General features: G+C 31.8%; 1 protein-coding gene across 6 annotated transcripts in view; it reads right to left on the bottom strand.

Annotated features, from left to right (window-relative positions):
• Positions 1-556: 556 nt before the first annotated feature.
• The window catches only part of LOC115891488 (liprin-beta-2), a 122561-nt gene continuing 102806 nt past the window's right edge, over positions 557-20311 (bottom strand). For 4 of the 6 annotated variants that reach the window (XM_030911947.1, XM_030911950.1, XM_030911949.1 and 1 more), the window contains 6 exons: positions 11377-11611; positions 10250-10525; positions 8971-9231; positions 5711-5981; positions 5510-5641; positions 557-1314 (listed from right to left, as the gene is read on the bottom strand). In XM_030911947.1, the coding sequence (XP_030767807.1) occupies positions 1195-1314; positions 5510-5641; positions 5711-5981; positions 8971-9231; positions 10250-10525; positions 11377-11611 (1295 nt within the window). In that variant the 3' untranslated portion in view covers positions 557-1194. Of the gene's footprint in view, positions 1315-4726; positions 5276-5509; positions 5642-5710; positions 5982-8970; positions 9232-10249; positions 10526-11376; positions 11612-20311 lie in introns of those variants that run through there. The other 2 variants (XM_030911952.1, XM_030911951.1) reach the window with 2 other exon arrangements.

The following is a 20311-nucleotide window of genomic DNA, read 5'->3' as shown; positions in this document are numbered from 1 at the left end:
CTAACAAATTTAATAACTTCCAAATATTAACACTTAAATTGTTTATTAAAATATTAACAGCTAATACAGAAGTTATTTATATATTATATACTTCTAGTTCTTTCCAAATACAATTTAAAATAAATTCTCAGTTAACAGATTAAATATAATTTTGATAACCTACGGCAAAGTATATAAATTAAAACAAAATTTACGATAGAACAGAATGTTAAATAACCCATATTTACAAGTTTTACTGGAGTTAATAAACACATACCTAGGTTAGAAACAATTTTTGCATAATAACATGTTTATGTCAGTTTTTTACAATATGGATTGGATAACGTGTTTTAAAATTTATTCACATTTTCTCTAAGGCAGGGTGTTTTTGGGGGAAGACACTATGATATAAAATACTTTTTAACAATAATACTTGGAATATTTGAAATATTAGATCTATACTTTCGTTTGTGGGAATAGATACATTATTTAGAAGTACAGATTGTATTTTTGAAGTATATCGTCACAATCTGAAGCTAAAAAGCGCTGTTAAATGTCATTGTTCTTGATTAGATACTTTTTACTATAATATCAGATATCTATAAGGCCTTTATAAATACACTGAATAAAAAGACTATAAAGTAGTCATATAGTTTTTCCCAGTTTTTTTATTGAATTTTTGCGGGATTGCTGCACTTTTCTGGGTTTATTTCTTTTTGACTTTGTACTTAGTTTTATGCAGTGTTCAACTCTAGAAAGTCAATGTGTCAGGACTTTAATTTAGTGAGATTATTCTGAATCTTATGAGAAAAACTTAATTAAACTTCAGTAATTATGTGATTATTGTGTCTTGAGTAGTAAACAGATCCGTAAACATGTCTAAAATAATTCGGACATGTCATTTTATGAATTTTAGTTAGTTTTAAAAGCGTAAGTGTTCCCTTTAAAAGCGTCCAATTTGACCCACCCGGTACACAAATTGAATGCTACAGGTAATCCCGAATAAAAGTCAGTCATATTAAAAGCTCATTATATTTCCAAATATTTTATTGATGTACTACTTCTTTTAGTCTTTTTGTTCAATAATTATGTAGATTTGATAGATGACGATATACCTGTTTGTTTACTCATCAATTAAACGTCGAGTTTATTCAAATAATTCAAAATAATATCGACTTTATAGTTAAAATGTAATTGAGAAACGTAAAAAATCGCTTAAACGTGTCTCAAAGTCACGGGGGAATTTCTAACTGATGTTGGGAGTGATCTAGAGGCCAAACTTAGGTCAGCGCGAAGATAGGCATCCTCTGCCTCTTGGTTTCCCATCCTCATCATCTATACCCAAAACACAAGATTTAGTTGAAAGGTTTATACAAATTTTGTCAAGATTTTTTACTTTGTTAAATGGATTAATATACATTAGCTAAACACAAATAGCGGCACTTTATTGCCTAACCAAAAAGGTTTATACCAATTTGGTATAACTTTGGTGATCGTCATTTCCAAGCCAACTCTGACACCGTTTTTTTAGAAATCTTTGATTACGTGAAAAAAATCACAATCCATAAATAATTTTATATTTCAAAAACCACCAGGTATAGATTATGACATAATATAACACCCTATATTCTGTGAAAATGTCCACCTACCGGGTGCGTCTCAAAAGTGGCTCACCCCTATGAGTTTTTTTTATTTTTTTAGATAAAAAACGATATTTGGTATGTTAGTATATGACATAGGATTGATTGACGTATTCAGTTGTTTTTGGTCATTTCCTGTTTCACCGGAAACGACTACAACTTTTAATTTTTAAATGGCACATTTTTACTTTATTCAATAGAAAATGACACTCAACTTTTGGCGTTTTCGCTTAAGAGAAAATCGTATTTTAAATTTTAATCTAGAGTTGTCTAGGCTGTGCTAAAAACACTAATTTTTAATCAAGGATCCTGGGAAATATAGATTAGATCGTCTATTGTATATCGTCTTGTCACGGCCCACGGTGTGGTATTAGCATGAAAAAGGTGGTCGAAATTCGAAAAAGCAAATGTGTTTAAGATTTCCCAAAAAAAGATAAATGATAAGTTAAATCATCTCTGCCATGAATGGCGTTGCTATGGGTGTGTTTAGTTGCATTCATTTGTTTCAACGAAACGTCAAGGTTGTTACTTCTCACAGATAAGAGGTAAATGGCTAAATTTTATGTTTAAAATTATAAATTGTTGTTGTTCTTGTGCTCTTTTTACGTTTACATTATTGTTTTGATTGCAAATGGCTCAGCAAGCTGCAGGTATGTATTCTACAAAAACGTATTATTTATTTTGATATTCTCTATACTAACGATTTTTTTTGCAACTAAAAGTTAGGCGTTCAGAAAATTTGATTAAATTTGTGACATTTTTATTATACTTAGAGATTTAGTTGCGCATTTCGAAGAATTCAGCATATTGTCTATATACGTTTTACTTAGTAAACATTGGGCTTTCATACAGTAAAATAAAATACTGCGACTTTTTGCGACTTTGCTGATAAAATGAGAAGAACATTCTTGGTTTCCTCTAATTCGCCAATCAGTGATATACTAATGCGAGGTGTAAACCGCGATGGCATTGTTGTGTACAAAGCGATCGCATTAGTGCCATTAGCAGTATAGCACAATTTGGCATTAGTAGCGACTTTAGTGGTATGGGCATTGCTCGCGGATCAGTCGTAGCATTAGTAGTATTAGTTGCGATATTACTACTGGCATTAGTGGCGTTGACCGTGGAAACACTGGAACAATGATTTTGCTTTCTTTTTTTAGAATCGACGAATTATCGTTTATTTTGTTCATATTATTTCCTCTTTAATTGAAAATAGCAATAATTTATATAAGGTCTACATAAAAAAATTTCGATCAAATATCTGTGTCAAATACCCCACTGTGCGGCCGGTTAAAAGATGGCCAAATCATATTTTTAATCATATCTCAATTTTTTGTAATGGAACAAGGGTGACTCATTAATATATTTGGAAAACAATTTTTTACGAATAATTTGGTACCACACACTTAGTGTTTCGAGTTTTTCAATCAAATAAATCATATGCGAAAATTTCAAAAGTTGACATATGATATGGCTTCTATTCAGAGTGTCATCTTCTATTGAATAAAGTAAAAAAAATACCCAGGGTGTCTTTTAAAAATCAAAAGTTGTAGTCATTTCCGGTAAAACAGGAAATGACTAAAAAAACTCAATCAACCCTAATTTATAAATATCATATATCATATTATCTGCAAAAATAAAGAAATTATAGAGGTGAGCCACTTTTGAAACGCACTGGGTATTTTGTTAAAAATGTACTTACCGAGTATTTTTTCGAGTACACGAGTACTATGTGACTGAAAAAAAAACGGCGTGAGCGATTGCTACGAAATGAAGATTGCTATCATTTTGTATGTTTTTCGATCATACGATATCAGCCTGTATTTTTTTAAAAAAATTAGTAAGTTGAACTTCCTATTACATTATTCATAGAAAAAAATGCTTATTTTATAACTTATTTAATGTGCTTGGCCCAGACTCCAATTCAGGACACTCCATTTATTTAAGTAAAAAATCTTTTTAGCAATGTTTAACTTATATTAGTGAAAAATACCTCAACTTAGCGGGGTTACTATAGTTTAATACATCTAAAAAAAGCAGCAGAATGCCAACACCCCTGCTCAAATCTAATATTACACATATCTAATTAATAGTCAATAATGCTCTACGACTAATCTATGCAACCATATTATTGAGTAAAATAAATTCAATGTGTCTTGATGTGTATGTTTAGTGTTAGTTGTTAAATAAATCTTAATGCCACGCCCAAATATAACAATTGTCTTGCATTACCTATCGAACATTCCAGCATTCTATTCTAGGGACTTATTAATTCTACAACTGCTATAATGCTACATATAGAGCAAGGAAGTGGGAAAAAGAAGAGAACTGAACGCAACACAACTTTTGCGAATCTTTTTTTAGCTTTTTTAGAGCTACCAACGTCGGAAAAACAAGTATTTTAAGACGTCTGGCTCTTTGATATATATTTTACTATGCTCTCTAGAACAGCATGCGGCCCGTCTGGCTGCCGGTAAACGTTGCGTTCCCTACTGCGCATCGAAAGAAGGTTGTATATTTTTATTAGTTCTTTAAATTCTAGTATTGAATATAAATCGAACATGTCTCCATAACGCAGTGCGTAGAGTTTCCGACCACGAACCGATGATTCAGAGTTCGAATCCGGGTCAGGTCAATGACTTTTTTATTTTATTTTCGTTTATATTCTGATAGTAAAGTATTAAATATTTGTTTTTTTAATTACCAGAATGATTTAATACTTTACTATCACAATATAAATGAAAATAAAATAAAAAAGTCTTTGACCTGACCCGGATTCGAACTCTGACTCTGGTTCGTGGTCGGAAACTCTACGCACTGCGCTATGGAGACACGTTCGATTTATATTCAATACTAGAATTTATAGGACTAAATTAATAAAAAATATAGGATATTCTTCCGATGCGCAGTAGTGAACGCAAGGGGTATCGGCAGCCAGACGGGCCGCATGCTGTTCCAGAGAGCATAGTAAAAGATATATCAAAGAGCCAGACGTCTTAAAATACTTTCTCGAAAACGTTGCTAGCTCTTAGAGTAATAGATTTAAAATTTAATGAATTAATCAGAATGAATTCTATAATAATTATAATTTAAACCGGGCAAGGAATGACATTTTTTTAGTTTTAACTAATTTTATCTCAAAGACAACTTTTTAAAAAATGGCGGTAAACATATTACCTAAAACCGCTAAAGAAAGCACCAAAAAAGTTTATTTTTTTAAAATGAGAAAAAAGTGTATTCAACTGCATTCTATTTAAATAAAAGAAGAAACTTATGTCAAAATTTGATGGTTCAGATAGTTTTTTATTAATTCAAAGATTAAGAATGGTGATTCAGAGAAAACTTAAACTTTTTTTTTAAATTCCAATATATTTCCGAAGATAGCTATTGGCCAAAATATTCGTAACATCCTGTAGACCTAGTCCAAGGCAGACAGAATAAATTAATTTCATAAAATAAAATTTCATTTTATGGCCAACACATTTGCCAGGTTAAAACAAATATAGTTGTGCATTTTCTTTTTTTCTAGAAAGAAAATGAAGCTTCTATGACAGCAAATTGTTAGTAATTAACATCAATTACCCTAGAAAGATCACCACCATAATAAGGCATAACACAATGAATCAACAATGTATGATGAGTATCTCTGGAATCTTGAGGGCATGAAAAAAGCATATGTTTAAATTATTATCAAATTCAAGTCTCTGCATGTAGATTTTCCTTTAAATGTTCTTAGAGATTTTGTTTCTGTCTTTATTATGATTTTCTATAATTTTAAATGAAGATTTAATAGATTTGAAATAAATCATGTTTCTTAAAATATTTTTAAGTCAGTTTTGAGAAACAAAATCGGTTAAATGATGTTAGGCTAGTAGTTAGTAACTTACACCCATATTAAGAGATGAGCTACTCAGATCACCTGACTGTTTATCGGGATTCAGCGGACAAACCAAATCGCCATAATCTGCTTCTCCTTTGCTCTTCTTTCTTTTCAACGAGAATTGGGATTTTTTAGCTATCTATAAACAAAAATAAAAAAGCAATTGTATTAATCTTTTTATAATAGGATGAAATGTGTCAGTACTTACTTTTAATTTTGAACTTGGTGTCAGAGGGATATAGCCCATCGTAGCTTCCAGTTCCCTTTTTTCTTGGATAATATCCTTGCCTAATAATTCTTTAAAATGCGTATTTAAATGTCTCCTAAGTAGCGTTTTGCCTGGAGGTATAGATAGTAAAGAAGCTAGCAAGTCTGCGTTAAATTTCGGTTCTAAAACCATAAGACCACCATGAACTCCGGCCCCTCTCAGATTAGGGGCGTATTCGGCCAAATCAACAGCTCTCAGCCATTCCATCACTCTGGAAACAGAATAAAAATTTTTAAGATATTTATATTAAATTTTATAAAACGTTTAAGCTATTGTCATGAATCATATGAAGACTTGACGTAAATAATATTTTAAGTACCAAAATCATTATTTCGAGATAAACATTTTTTAGCCGACCATACCCAAGAACAGTTAACCTAATAGGACTGCTCGTTCAGCCAAAAGTGTCCGCCAGGTGCATGCGAAAACTACTCGCTTTGTGACGTCATTGGAGTCCTTGTCATGGTTATTAGTCCTTATCCAGCAACCAATAATACACGCACGTGCATTATTTACCAAACCAAACCAAACACCTTATATGTATGCAGTATAGAAAATTAACTGTATAAGTCGTATTAAATACTCGGATAATGCATTTTTAAGAACAGCAATTCCCAGCATCACCTTTTGCCTTTTTAGTAAATACACATTTTCTAGATACTACTCCTTTCTAGTAAATACACATTTTTTAGATACTTTAAGAACCGTTATCCCGATTTGAATGAGATTTTGGGTATGTTATGCTAAGAAAAAGTACAGTAGGGGTAAAAACTACCCCCACCTCTACATACATTTTAGTATAAATATTTTCAAACTCTACCGACGACCGATTTTTTTTTTCGTAAAACGGTCCTTCTGGTATTTACTACATTTTTTGTTTCTTGTAAAAAACCGCCACCGAGCATACTTTTTGTGAAAACAAATATTTCTGACATTCAAAAAATATTTCTTGTCACATCAAGCTATGTGGGCGCACAAAATCTATTAAGCGCTAATAATCTAGTTGGTGAAAATATGAGATTTTACATTAGTATCATAAATTATATTTGACAATAAGCTTCATAAAATACTTATTCATAAAAATAACTTATTTTAATTCCAGAAATACGAAATAGTTCTGTTCCCGGAATATTGAGACACCCTGTATACTCGGTATGCTATTATGCAATAAATTTCAAATTATTTATTAAGTTTGGTATACTGAAAAGCATTAGTTAATTTCAAATTTATCATAAAAATACAAAAAAATCTAGATTGAGTTTAAGATTTGAGGAGCAAAATTAATGCAATTTTGACTACTTATTCCTTCAAAAACTAATATTAAATTGTTAAGTCTCGTTAACAAATAGAAAACATTTAAAATAAGTCCATTTAAACGAACTTAAATATCGTTACATTAAAAAAGTAGAAGAGGCCAAAAAGAATAAATTTTCAATTCAGGTTCCTTTTTTAAATTAAACTGAACACATATTTTAAAATCTTGAAAAAATATTTAAAAAAAATCACGTGTTTTAAATAGGATGCGTAAATAGTATCTATTATGTCATAAGTCAAAAAATATCAAATATTATAAACAAATATTCTAGGAGTACTTCCATATTTTGCTTTAAAATAATTAATAAACAATATCGTAGGCACTTAGTAAGCACTTTCTCACAATCCACAACACAGAATGAACGTATTTATACACTCTATAGCTCTAAAAACTTTAAAAAACACCTTTTTCGCATTTAAAATTGACAAAATAATTAACTCAAAATTTCTTAGCTGTTATTTTGATAAGTTTACCATAGGCAACTAGAATACACACTATCATGACAAGGACTACAATGACGTCACAACTGTCAGCTGAAGCGCGGGAAGAGGCGAACGTACGTCTTATGAGGATGAGCAATCCTATTAGTTTACCGGTAGGCTATTAAGATCGGCAAAAAAAAGGTAAGGGGGTATGGGAGGGGGTTAAAAATTAAAAAAAATCGTAACTCCAAAATTACAGTAACTAGCGAAACGCGGTTTTCAATTTAAGATTTGGAATAATATTTGCAACAAAATTTGTAATAATATCAAAATCAGTCAGAGTCGCAGTTTTTGAGATAATTGATTATTTACATATTTAAGTATGGGCGGCTATACGTGCCTCCCGGCGCCAATTTTTTTATTATGTAACCAATGTATAAGAATGGTACATTATTAATAGGCAATTTAATAGCCGTGGTACTTAGCGCTTTATATACCGTGGTGCATCGTCGTTGGAAACAGAAAAGTCCCTGCAAATTTTGAACTGTCCAAATATTGGCTCCCCTATTAATTTTGCAGCTAAATCGTAAATAGTAGATTTTAAGTAATTTAAGAAAACCTGCATCTATTTTTAAATTAAAAACTGAACAGGTAACAGTGCAAAACCATGCAAATGCTAACGTACCTCAAGTTGTCATTCTATAGTTTTGTCAACTTATATTTCCTACATATTAGGCATAGATAAAGGAAATAAATTTAGATTGGAAAGCCCGCCAAAACGTAAAATTGTTTTGGGTCGCATACGTTATACGCGATCTGACGCTGCTATAGCGGTTGGCTAAGAACAACCACAAACAAGAACAGAAATAATATTTCCCTTGTCAGAATCTTCAAAAATTATAAAATATTTCAAAATTTAAACCGCCCTCTTCGAAAAAATACCGAAAAGTGTTTAAAGCGTCCATATTCAAAGTAATTATTGTTATATTGTGAGTTTAGTGTAAATTTTATTTACTCAAAGCTGTGATAATTGTGAAAAAGTGGCATTAAAAAACTTAAAAAGCTGTGTGAGCTGTGAACTGCAGAGACCATCGTGGCATAACGTTGGTTTTTCCAATGTTACATAGGTATTTCATACATGCCCTTATATAAAATAAAGCTTCTTATTAGCAACACATTGTATTTTATTTATGAAATTAGAAGAAAATAGTAATAAATTTGGATAAATAATATATGGCGACATAATTCCGGAAAAAGCCGAACCGCCCTGAAATCATCAAAAGCTTCGAACCGCGACCGTTGAAGAATAGCGCCAAATAGTATTTACATTGTCCTTATGGGCACTTTCCAATCTAAACTTGTTTCATTTATCTATGATATCAGGCTTTTGAGCCAGTTTTAAATTACAGGAATGCCATTGTGACGTTTTTTTATTGATCGTATTATTTATTTTTGTTACATACCTATGCGTGGTCCACAACGATATTTGCTTGGGCGTTGGCGTTTCGGGATCGTCGGGTAACGATCTTCGCTGTAAACAACCCGATTCATAGTTGTTCTCCCTTAAAACTTGAATTCCCCTCTTAATACTGGCCACGTGTAACAATGACGTTACGTGAAGTAAAGCTAGATCGTCTATAGTCAGTCGGTGCAGCACCCTGCCATCTACACGGTTGATTAAGAAGTTTTCTTTGTGTTGGGGCAGTCCCGCATCATCCAGCCATCTGAGAGAATAAAACAAAATATTTTAATAAATATACTAAGGGCTGGCAAAGGTTAGTCTTGGGTCGAGATTTCCGTATGTAAGAAGGGTACATTGCGTTTATAATGTACTAAACAAAGAGAGAACAGTAAACACGTTGCCAAACCGAGAAACTGTGCATATTGCTAAGAGTCGTAGAAGAGGATATAGCAAATTTGTTGCAGTCAACCGGTCGACCCAATCAGTCAGTACTTAAAGTTCTAGGCGTTCACATTCTACATCATGCGTTCAGCTTCACGAATTAATTACGTCTCGTGATACTTTATTTGTTTGCTTATTAACGAGTCTTTGTAATGTTCCCTACATCTTGAAAAATTTTAAGTGCAAGTTAGAAACACTTTTTGGTAAAAATAAGTGGAATTAAATTGGTGTTCGACAGTGGTCGCGCTATTAGAAGTCTGAATTGAAAAATCGATATCTCGAAATCTATTAGAAATAATTGATTGTAGTTTTTTCAAAAATCTTTCTTAACATTTCTGCTATATTTTCTTCGCAGACAGTATGTGAAAATGTTTATAAATAAAAAAGCTACACGATTGCTGAAAATTGCTAAACAACCTCTTATCGAATTTTTCTTATTTAAAGATATTATAACAGATCTGATATTCAAAATAAAAAAAGTTTCAATATATAAAGTGGTTCTTAAATTATGACGTGTTATCTGTTAAAAAAGTTGAGTTTTCAAATTATCGCGATTACTGACGTTTTATCGTTATAAAAAAATGAGAGAGACATATCTAATGATTTTATCTAGTTATCTTTTCGAAAAAAAGGGTCTTTTAAAAATAAGCGGTTTGCGATCGTGATTTTACTTTACTTGATAGGGAAAGGCGTACCGACGAAATGTGGCAACGCCGCAACAGCACACCGTCGCATTTCTCTCACTCCGACTTAATAAGATCCCTATGCGATTTACTTCCACATATGTAAATACCGACCCAAATGTAACAATTATAGCCAGAAAATTAACAGTATTTTACCTCAAAACCCAAGCAGTATCTAGTTTTCCCGCTTCAGATAGATACGGATCACTGGATGAATTTTCTGTGGTATCAATTAAAGCTAATTGAAGTTTCTTTCTGTGCAAGGGGTTCTTGATATTAAGTTCTTTCTCTATCTCTGTAATGGGGCTTTCTTGGAGCTGAGAACCACTTTTTACCCAACGTTTGGCGTCTGTGATATATTGGTCTAGACCCATATCTTGCAGCCAATCGCAGATATTTTCTGTGTCCCATTCGGCGAAAGGCTTATCGCATCTAAATGGAATATACTTTTAAATATTTAAGTAAAAGTTGGCTCAATAAAAATGATAATCATTGAACTTAAGGAAAAATTATGTTCTAGCTGATATGACAATTTTGGCGAGGTCAAACCGTCATTACTTGACCTTAAATCTTCTTTATGTATTAATTCCGCTTAAGGCCAACTGGTAGTAAGGAAGGCCGTAATTTATTTTTATATTGAGCAATAGTATATTATTTTATTAGGAGTAAAAATGAATGAATGAAGCTTTTTGTGGTGGTTTGACGTTTGGTACGTTTCCCATACAGCCGACGGCACAAAAAGTCATTTTTAAACCGAATAGAACTTACTATTTTTTTTAAACGCTACAAACGTTCCAAAGAACATAAAAAGATTTAAGTTATACCTTGTATGTAATTATATATCGAGAAACTGTGGTTACGCTCGTTGAATTTGACACTTTATGTCAGTTTCATAACATATTTTCGTACTTTTATGTTTAGGCGTAAAAGTGCTTTAATTTTATGCCTAGGCGTTAAGGGACTTTTGTGACGTTTGAAAAAAAATATATTTTTAAATGGTATAGTTTAAAATTCGAGAAAAAAAATATTTTTTAGAAATAGTTTTGTGTCTGGAAACGCTCTATCCTTTTTTAATCTTTAAAAAATATTATAAATTTTAATGGTAATTAAAAAGATTGACCTTACCAAAATTATCAACTATTGTCATCCCCGGCTGTCTTTAACGCCGTTTTTTTCTTTTGATCATACGATATAAAGATATTAAACACTAGCCGCAAAGCGATTTCAACGAGTCATATAAGAATTACGAATCTTTTTTTATCAAACAAGTTACTTTAACATACTTCAGCGTTAAGTGCGGTTCACTCCATCCTAATCTTGCGGCAGCCGTTGCTCTCACGCCTCCCCTTTGGAAATCTCCAATTCCCGGAGGTAAGTCTTCCAGATTTCCCGATCCAGACCTCTTCATTTTTCCAAAGAGCTTCTTAATTCCTTTGTTCTTGTTGAAGGACAATGTCGGCGAACCGGGCGACTCGCCTTTCGGTACGACATCGTCGCAGGATGTCCTTTCTGTTTCGGCTTTAATGGAAGACACGTATTATTTTGTATATTTTGCATCTAGATTACATACCGGGTGTTGTATTTAAAAGTGGCTCAACTCTTTAACATTTTATTTTTTCAGATAAAAAACTTGATTTGGTGTTATTATTTATGACATGAATAAGGAGTGATTGATGTATTCAATGATGGAAGGGGGAATGACTGCAACTTTTGATTTTTAAATGGCACCCTAATGTTTTTTTACTTTATCATTCGTAGTAAAATGATATATCAAACATTTTTCATTTCGTCAAAAAAATTGTATTTTACATTTCAATCCAGAAACTGTGTTAAAACTGCTAATTTGAGAAGCTGAATAAATTAGGCAAAGAAAACAAAGTCCTCCTACTCTGGGTGCCTGCTCACCAAGGGATAGAAGGCAATGATCTAGCTAGAAAAGGAGCGAACACTCCACTAATTGGACCAGAACCGTTCTGTTTTCCAAGTGGTAACCAACTCAAGGCGGAACTCAAGAAATTGGAAGACTCCATCTGCAACCTGGAATGGGAATCTTGCAACGGTCTAAGACACTCAAAGAAGTTTTTGAGGGCTTACGATCAAGAAAAATCACAGATCTTCCTGGATTTAAGTAAGAACAATCTTCGGATTGTCACGGGGTTTTTAACAGGACACTGTCTCCTCAATGAACACCTCAGTAGATTGAAACTAAGAAGAAACGACGAATGCAGATTCTGTGGGGAAAATGGGGAAACACCAGTACACCTCATCACTGAGTGCGCCGAGACGACAACCATTCGTGCCATGAACTTTGGTACGACTGATATTGGAGATGGAGAACTACCCTCTATAAAACCGTCCCAGATACTGGCTTTTGTCAAAGCCCTGGGAACTGTATGATGAGTTATAACTCAAGAAAGGGGGACACAATAGATCTGTAAGGTCGCAGTGATTAACCCCCCTCCCACTCATTCTAAATTCTAACTACCTACTAATTTTTAATCAAGAAAAATACATTAGTCTCATGTTTTTCGTGATATTTCCTGCCTTGTTAAAGGATGCCTCAATAGTATTTTTAATAATAACTCATTTTTTCAAATGGATCTAGGGTGACTCATTAGCATATTTGGAAAAAGTATTTTTTGACAAATAATTTGGTAACACATACTTGATATTTTGAGTCAAATTGTAGTTATGAACACAGCCATTGCACTTACAGTATGTCCCCGGATTGTCATTACAAGAGGAAAAACTTTTTTATTATTGACATTTTGAGAAAAATGCATTCTTCATAAATATTTCTGCTTGTTCTAATCCCGTTTATACTTTTCCAAATTTCCATACCGTTTTAGAGAAAATTTAAGAAAACATGAATATATGGTTGAATTTTTTGAAAGTTCTAAAAATCAAAACGCGTTTTTATGGTAATACTAATTCACTTTCATTCTTTGATAGATTGTTATTCATATAATTTTCATTAATGCAATATTTTTTGCTGTTTTAAAATATTAAAGAAGTACAAAATTTATTTAGTTCAATACTAAGGGTGATAATAATTATTGGAAAATATGATACTTTAACAACAGCAAAGAATGTATATGACGTTAATCAAATTTAATAATAGCAATCTATCAAAGAATGAAATCAAAATGATATAACCAAAGAATCGCCTTTTGATATTTAGGATTTCAGAAAAAATTCAACCATATTTTCATGTTTTTCTTAATTTTCTCTAAAACGGTGTGGAAATTTGGAAAAGTATAAACGGAATTAACGATTTTAGAATAAGCAATTTTTTTATGAAGAATGCATTTTTCTCAAAATATTAAAACAGAAAAATTTTTCCTCTTGTTAAGACAATTCGGGGACATACTGTAGATTGAAATTTAAAATACAACTTTTTTAATCGAATATATCAAAATTTGACATATGATGTGTCATTCTACTCAGTATGTCATTTTCTATCAAATAAAGTAAAAAATACCGATGTTACCATTTAAAAATCAAAAGTTGTAGTCAATTTCTGTGACACAGGAAGTGACCAAAACTAATTGAATGCGTCAATCAATCCTGATTATATCGTATACTATCGTACTAAACCTCGTTTTTTTTGTCTGAAAAAATAAAAGTTATAGCTACTTTTTAAAAACATCCGGTATTAACCACAGTTCGGTTTTTAACCTAACCTAACCATACAGTTCGCAGGAAATGGGAACAATTTTTATTATTGAATTCTTGAAAAAGTTTATGCAGAAGTAATTCAGCATGTTGAATGACCAAATAGATATCAATTTAATATCTCATACGACAACTGTAATGGCGACAGCTTACAAAAATCTTGAAAAAATGAGGTTAGCTCACAGAGAGAAAAGATAAAACTCTTGACTTTATTTTATTTCAAAAAATGATTGAATAATTGATAGTTTTTGAGAGCCCCTCTGTATATTTATATGAAACATGACACAGGCGTAAAATTAAATTCTTAATAACTTTTCTATTTGAAAATTTTTTTTTTTTAGTAACAAAACCTCGCAAAAGAGGTTTTGTTACCTAACACCACTTTTTGCATGTGAAAAGATTATTTTTGTAATTTGTCACCATGATAATAACTTATGCATGACATAATATGTCAAATATTTTTATTATATATATATATATATATATATATATATATATATATATATATATATATATTTATTAAATCGACGGAGTCAGACCCGGTACGTTGAAGATAGGCCGTCAGACCCGGGGTATATCGGACGAAAAATGTTCAAGCGATGCCTTCAGGCCCTGATGCTGGACCGTTTAATTTGTCCCATTTATATAAAAAATAGAGGTTTATTCGTTTTCGCCAGACCCACGACGTTGCCGCTTTTAATTCTCCAAATATTTATATTAGAATTAGACGAACGGACCTTTTGACGCGGTAATTGATGACAGTGCAGAAGTAAAAACGGTGCATTTCTGCTATAGTGAATATTATTGTACTTATTGTTAGTATTAGATATATTCTGTCTTATAAATGCATCTGTACGAAAGCGTTTTTATCTGAAATTTCTTTAAAAATTAAATTTCTTTGTAATAAGCATAATCAAGTTACAATGCATTATCAATTTCGTTTAGTAGATTTTGTAAGTGTTTACTAAGTGATGATGGAACCCCGTATATTATCTTTATACTTTAAAAGAAAAAAAGTTAAAAGTAAACTGAATATACGTATTACTGTAGTGTGTAGCCACAGTTTAAAGAATACGTGTAGCCGTCAAAATTTTTGTTTCACTGAAATTACTATTTTAGATCTCACTGAACGAAATAATGCAATAAAATTAATTATTGTGAAATAACTGAATACTATCATATTTATGATCGAAAAAAAAACGGCGTCAGCGATGGCAATGAAATGAAAATTGCTGTCATTTTATATGTAAAATTATATGGGGAATGTCATCGATCGTCATTTCCAAGCCAACTGGACGCCGCTTTTTTTCGATCATACGGTACCTTTTTGTGTAAACTTTTTCCTGTGGGGAGAAATATCATACAAAACGGCCTTATCGTACAGTCACTATCATATATACGATGATCGTAATTACTTTGATGTAATTACTTCGACAATGAAATCATACCACCGAAATAAATCTTTAGGTACTCGTACAATTCTTTGACCCGTCGATCGATTTAGATGAAAAAAATCTTTAGGCACTTCTATAACGTAATCATAGCACGAAATAAAGTTTTTTGGTACTCGTACAATTCTTTGAAACGACGATAGATTTAGACGAAAAAAAAATTTAACTACTACAATGAAATCATAGTGCCGAAATAAATTTTTAGGTACTCGTACAATTTTTCGACACGATGATCGATTTAAATGAAAAAAACTTTAGGTACTTCTCTATATGTATAACCATATGCGAAAATGTCAAAAAATTGACATATTATATGTCATTCTATTGAGGGTGCATCCACACTATCCTAAAAACGGCGTATCGGCGTAACAGCGTAACGACCTTGAATAGATTTTCAGTAATTCTATTGGCTGAAAAATTCATCTGTCACAAATTTTATCTATCAAATTGAGCTGTCAAAAATTTCAGCCAATAGAATTACTGGAAATCGGTTCAAGGTCGTTACGCCGTTACGCCGATACGCCGTTTTTAGGATAGTGTGGATGCACCCTCAATAGAATGACATATAATATGTCAATGTTTTGACATTTTCGCATATGGTTATACATATAGAGAAGTACCTAAAGTTTTTTACTCGTACAATTTTTGACCCTTCGCGTCGCGTCGCGTCGCCGCGATCGATTTAGATGAAAAAATCTTTAGGTACTTTTTAACAAAATCATAGCATCAAAATAAATTTTTAGGAACTCGTACAATTTTTGACACGGTGATCGATTTAGATAAAAAAAACTTTAGATACTCGTAAATTTTTGACACGACGATCGATTCTGACGATTGTCATTTCAAAGGTAATTTGACGCCGTTTTTTGGAATCATATGTATGCCATGTGTATACTTATCTAATAAGTAAAGTGTATTCATTTAGAATATTAAGATATTAATTCAGACGAAAAAAATCAAAATAGGTAGAAAGTATTCTTTAAGATTGTTTCTACCAAGTTTTATTTAAAAATTGTAACAAACAGAGAACTATTATTATTATAGGGCCCCTCTCGGACCGCTTGGACGAGTCCATTATAAAAAAGAGCGAGGGACAGTAGGTAGAAAAAACATATGATTTGATTTGTCACGGAAACGTAAAGTTTATTAATAAAAGTGTTTTGTTGAAATTCTTCGAGTTTTATTATAAAGTTTATGGTTCGACACCCAACAAAATAATTATAACGAATCCCCGTCAAAAGATATAAATAATTTAAAGTCTAATCTGGCGAGTTGAGTTTGGATGAAACTGTAAAGAAAATGTTTAAAAGTGTAATGTAATCATTTAAATTTAAATAAAATTCATATAGCAGTAAAGTAGTAAAAAAAGTGTAGGTTTAAAAGCATGAACTTCTGGGAATTCCCTATTTGTATAGTCTGGGATCCACCTACTTTTCTGGGAAACACATACTTTCAAGTTCAATTTATTAGAATTGTGATTAAAAGAAAGCACTATTCTCATTCTTATTGCGATTAATGAATATTAATATTAATAATATTATACTACCATATAATACTCAAGTTAAGTTTTCGAATACATAGTAAGTAAACATAGATAGAAGATAGAACATATTATAGAGATGCAACCATAGAACGTGTTTGTCATATTTATATGGTGTTGGTAGATAGCATCCAACCGTAAACTGAATATACAACGTAGTACTGTTGCAATCAATATTTTTGTTACACTAAAATTACTATTTTAGATTTTACTGAACGTAGTAATGTAATAAAATTAATTATTGTACTAATTAACAACCATATAATCGAGAAAAAAAAACGGCGTCAGCTGTGGCATGAAATGAAGATTGCTGTCATTTTATACCGGGTGCGTCTCAAAAGTGGCTCACCGCTATAACTTTTTAATTTTTTTTTAGATAAAAAACGAGATTTGGTATGTAAGTATATGACATAAATTGGGAATGATTGACGTATTCAATTGTTTTTGGTCACTTCCTGATTCACCGAAAATGACTACAACTTTTGATTTTAAATGACACCCCCGGTATATTTTTACATTATTTGATAGAAAATGACACTCTGAATCGAATGACATATTATATGTCAACTTTTGACATTCTCGCTTTAAACAAATTGTTTTTTAAATTTCAATCTAGAGTGCCATGGCTGTATTAAAAAAACTAATTTTTAATCAAGAAGCCTTGGAAAAATAGATTTGATAATCTAATGATTTTCGTGTCTTGTCCGGGCCCGTTTTTATAAGATGCCCAAATCGTATTTTTAATCATATCTCAATTTTTCCAAACGGAACAAGGGAGGCTCGTTAGCATATTTGGAAAAAGCATTTTTACGAATAATTTGGTACCACACACATGGTATTTCGAGTCAAATTGTCATTATGAACCGCATGTTACAATTTCAAATAAACCATATGAGAAAATGTCAAAAAATTGACATATTATGATGTCATTCTATTGAGGGTGCATCCACACTATCCTAAAAACGGCGTATCGGCGTAACGACCTTGAATAGATTTCCAGTAATTCTATTGGCTGAAAAATTCATCTGTCTATTATTTTATCTATCAAATTGATCTGTCAAAAATTTCAGCCAATAGAGTTACTGGAAATCGATTCAAGGTCGTTACACCGTTACGCCGATACGCCGTTTTTAGGATAGTGTGGATGCACCCTCAATAGAATGACATATAATATGTCAATTTTTTGACATTTTCGCATATGGTTATACATATAGAGAAGCACCTAAAGTTTTTTACTCGTACAATTTTTGACCCTTCGCGTCGCCTCGATAGATTTAGGTATCCACACTATCCTACAAACGGCGTATCGGCGTAACGGCGTAACGACCTTGAATAGATTTCCAGTAATTCTATTGGCTGAAAAATTCATCTATCAGAAATTTTATCTGTCAAATTCATCTGTCAAAAATTTCAGCCCATAGAATTACTGGAAATTAGAGTAATAATAACTTTCATATATAGAGATGCAACCATAGAACGTGTTTGTCATATTTATATGGTGTTGGTAGATAGCATCCAGCTGTAAACTGAATATACAACGTTATTACTTGTAGCAATCAACATTTTTGTTACACTAAAATTACTATTTTAGATCTTAGTGAACGTAGTAATCTAATAAAATTAATTATTGTACTGATTAGCTACCGTATAATCGAAAAAAAAATCAGCGTCAGCGATGGCTATGAAATGAAGGTTGCTGTCATTTTATACTGGGTGCGTCTCAAAAGTGGTCCACCGCTATAACTTTTTTATTTATTTTTTTTGGATAAAAAAAACGAGATTTGGTATGTTAGTATATGACATAAATTGGAATTGATTGACGTATTCAATTGTTTTTGGTCACTTCCAGTTTCACCGGAAACGACTACAACTTTTGATTATTAAATGACACCCCCGGTATGTTTTTACATTATTCGATAGAAAATGACACTCTGAATAGAATAATATATCATAATATGTCAACTTTTGACATTTTTGCTTAAAAAATCTTATTTTAAATTTCTATCTATTATAGAGTGCCATGGATGTGTTAAAAACACTAATTTTTAATCAAGGAGCCTTGGAAAAATAGATTTGATAGTCTAATGATTTTCGTGTCTTGTCCGGGCCCGTTATAAGATATCAAAATCGAATTTTTAATCATATCTCAATTTTTTCAAACGGAACAAAGGTGGCTCGATAGCATATTTGGAAAAAGCATTTTTCTACGAATAATTTGGTACCACAATTTGGTACTCGAGTCAAATTGTCATTATGAACCGCATGTTACAAATAAATCATATGTGAAAATGTCAAAAATTGACATATTATGATATGCCATTCTATTCAGAGTGTGATTTTCTATCGAATAATGTAAAAACATACCGGGGGTGTCATTTAAAAATCAAAAGTTGCAGTCATTTCCGGTGAAACAGGAAGTGACCAAAAACAATTGAATACGTCAATCAATCCTAATTTATGTTATCATTTTAATAACAAAAACATACCAAAACTCGTTTTTTTATCTGACAAAATAAAAAAGTTGTAGGGGTAAGCAACTTTTGAGACGCACCCGGTATACGACGATCGATTTAAATGAAAATAATTTTTAAATACTTCTACAACGAAGTCATAGTATCGAAATAAATTTCTAGGTAATCGTACAATTTTTTGACACGACGATCGATTTAGACGAAAAAATTTTAGGTACTTCTACAGCGAAATCACAGCATCGAAATAAATTTGTAGTTACTCCTACAATTCTTTGACACGACGCGCTGATCGATTTAGATGAAAAAAAATTTAGTTACTTCTACAACGAAATCATAGCATCGAAATAAATTTTTAGGTACTCGTACAATTTTTGACCCGCCGATCGAAATAATTTTGTTTCTAATATTTATTAGCCGAACGACCGGATTTTTTTTGTCTGAATTTCTTAATATTCTAATTAAAGTATGAGCATTTTGTTTTCTACCAAATATAACACGGCTATATCTTCGTTTCCCTTTAATAGTTTGCTTTACCGTGTTGCCGGTTCTTGGGTCTGAATACATCGATTCAACGTAAATCGGCTTATACACTTATACTAATGTCGAAGGTGGCGCCGCCCGTGACAATACCGGTGTACCCCCAATCGTATATAAAAAACGTAAAACCATTTTTCAGGCCCAGCTGAAATTTGGTCAGGGAAGTGGGGAAACCGTTCTAGACGATAACCACTGAAATCGTACTCAGACCCGACCCCGGGCTTGAAATGTCGAAATCGGGTCTGAGCCCAATGAAGCAACGTAGTTTTTGGGCTCGTATAAGCGGTTTAATAATATATATATATATATATATATATATATATATATATATATATATATATATATATATATATATATATATAGATATAGTCATTCTAAAGTAATTTCCCATAAAAAAATATTTTAGTAATTCAATAATGAAAGTTTCCATTAGAAGCAAATTGTACCCTGTATATTACAAAACTTTTATTTCTCAAACTAATTAATTTCTATATAGTTCAAGGTAATATATTATTGCACCTATAAGCCAAATAAAGCATTATTT

The sequence above is a fragment of the Sitophilus oryzae genome, unplaced genomic scaffold (assembly GCF_002938485.1).
Source record: "Sitophilus oryzae breed Bouriz unplaced genomic scaffold, Soryzae_2.0 scaffold_1181_pilon_pilon, whole genome shotgun sequence".
Lineage (NCBI taxonomy): Eukaryota > Metazoa > Arthropoda > Insecta > Coleoptera > Curculionidae > Sitophilus > Sitophilus oryzae.
This window is presented reverse-complemented; position numbering and strand designations above follow the sequence as displayed.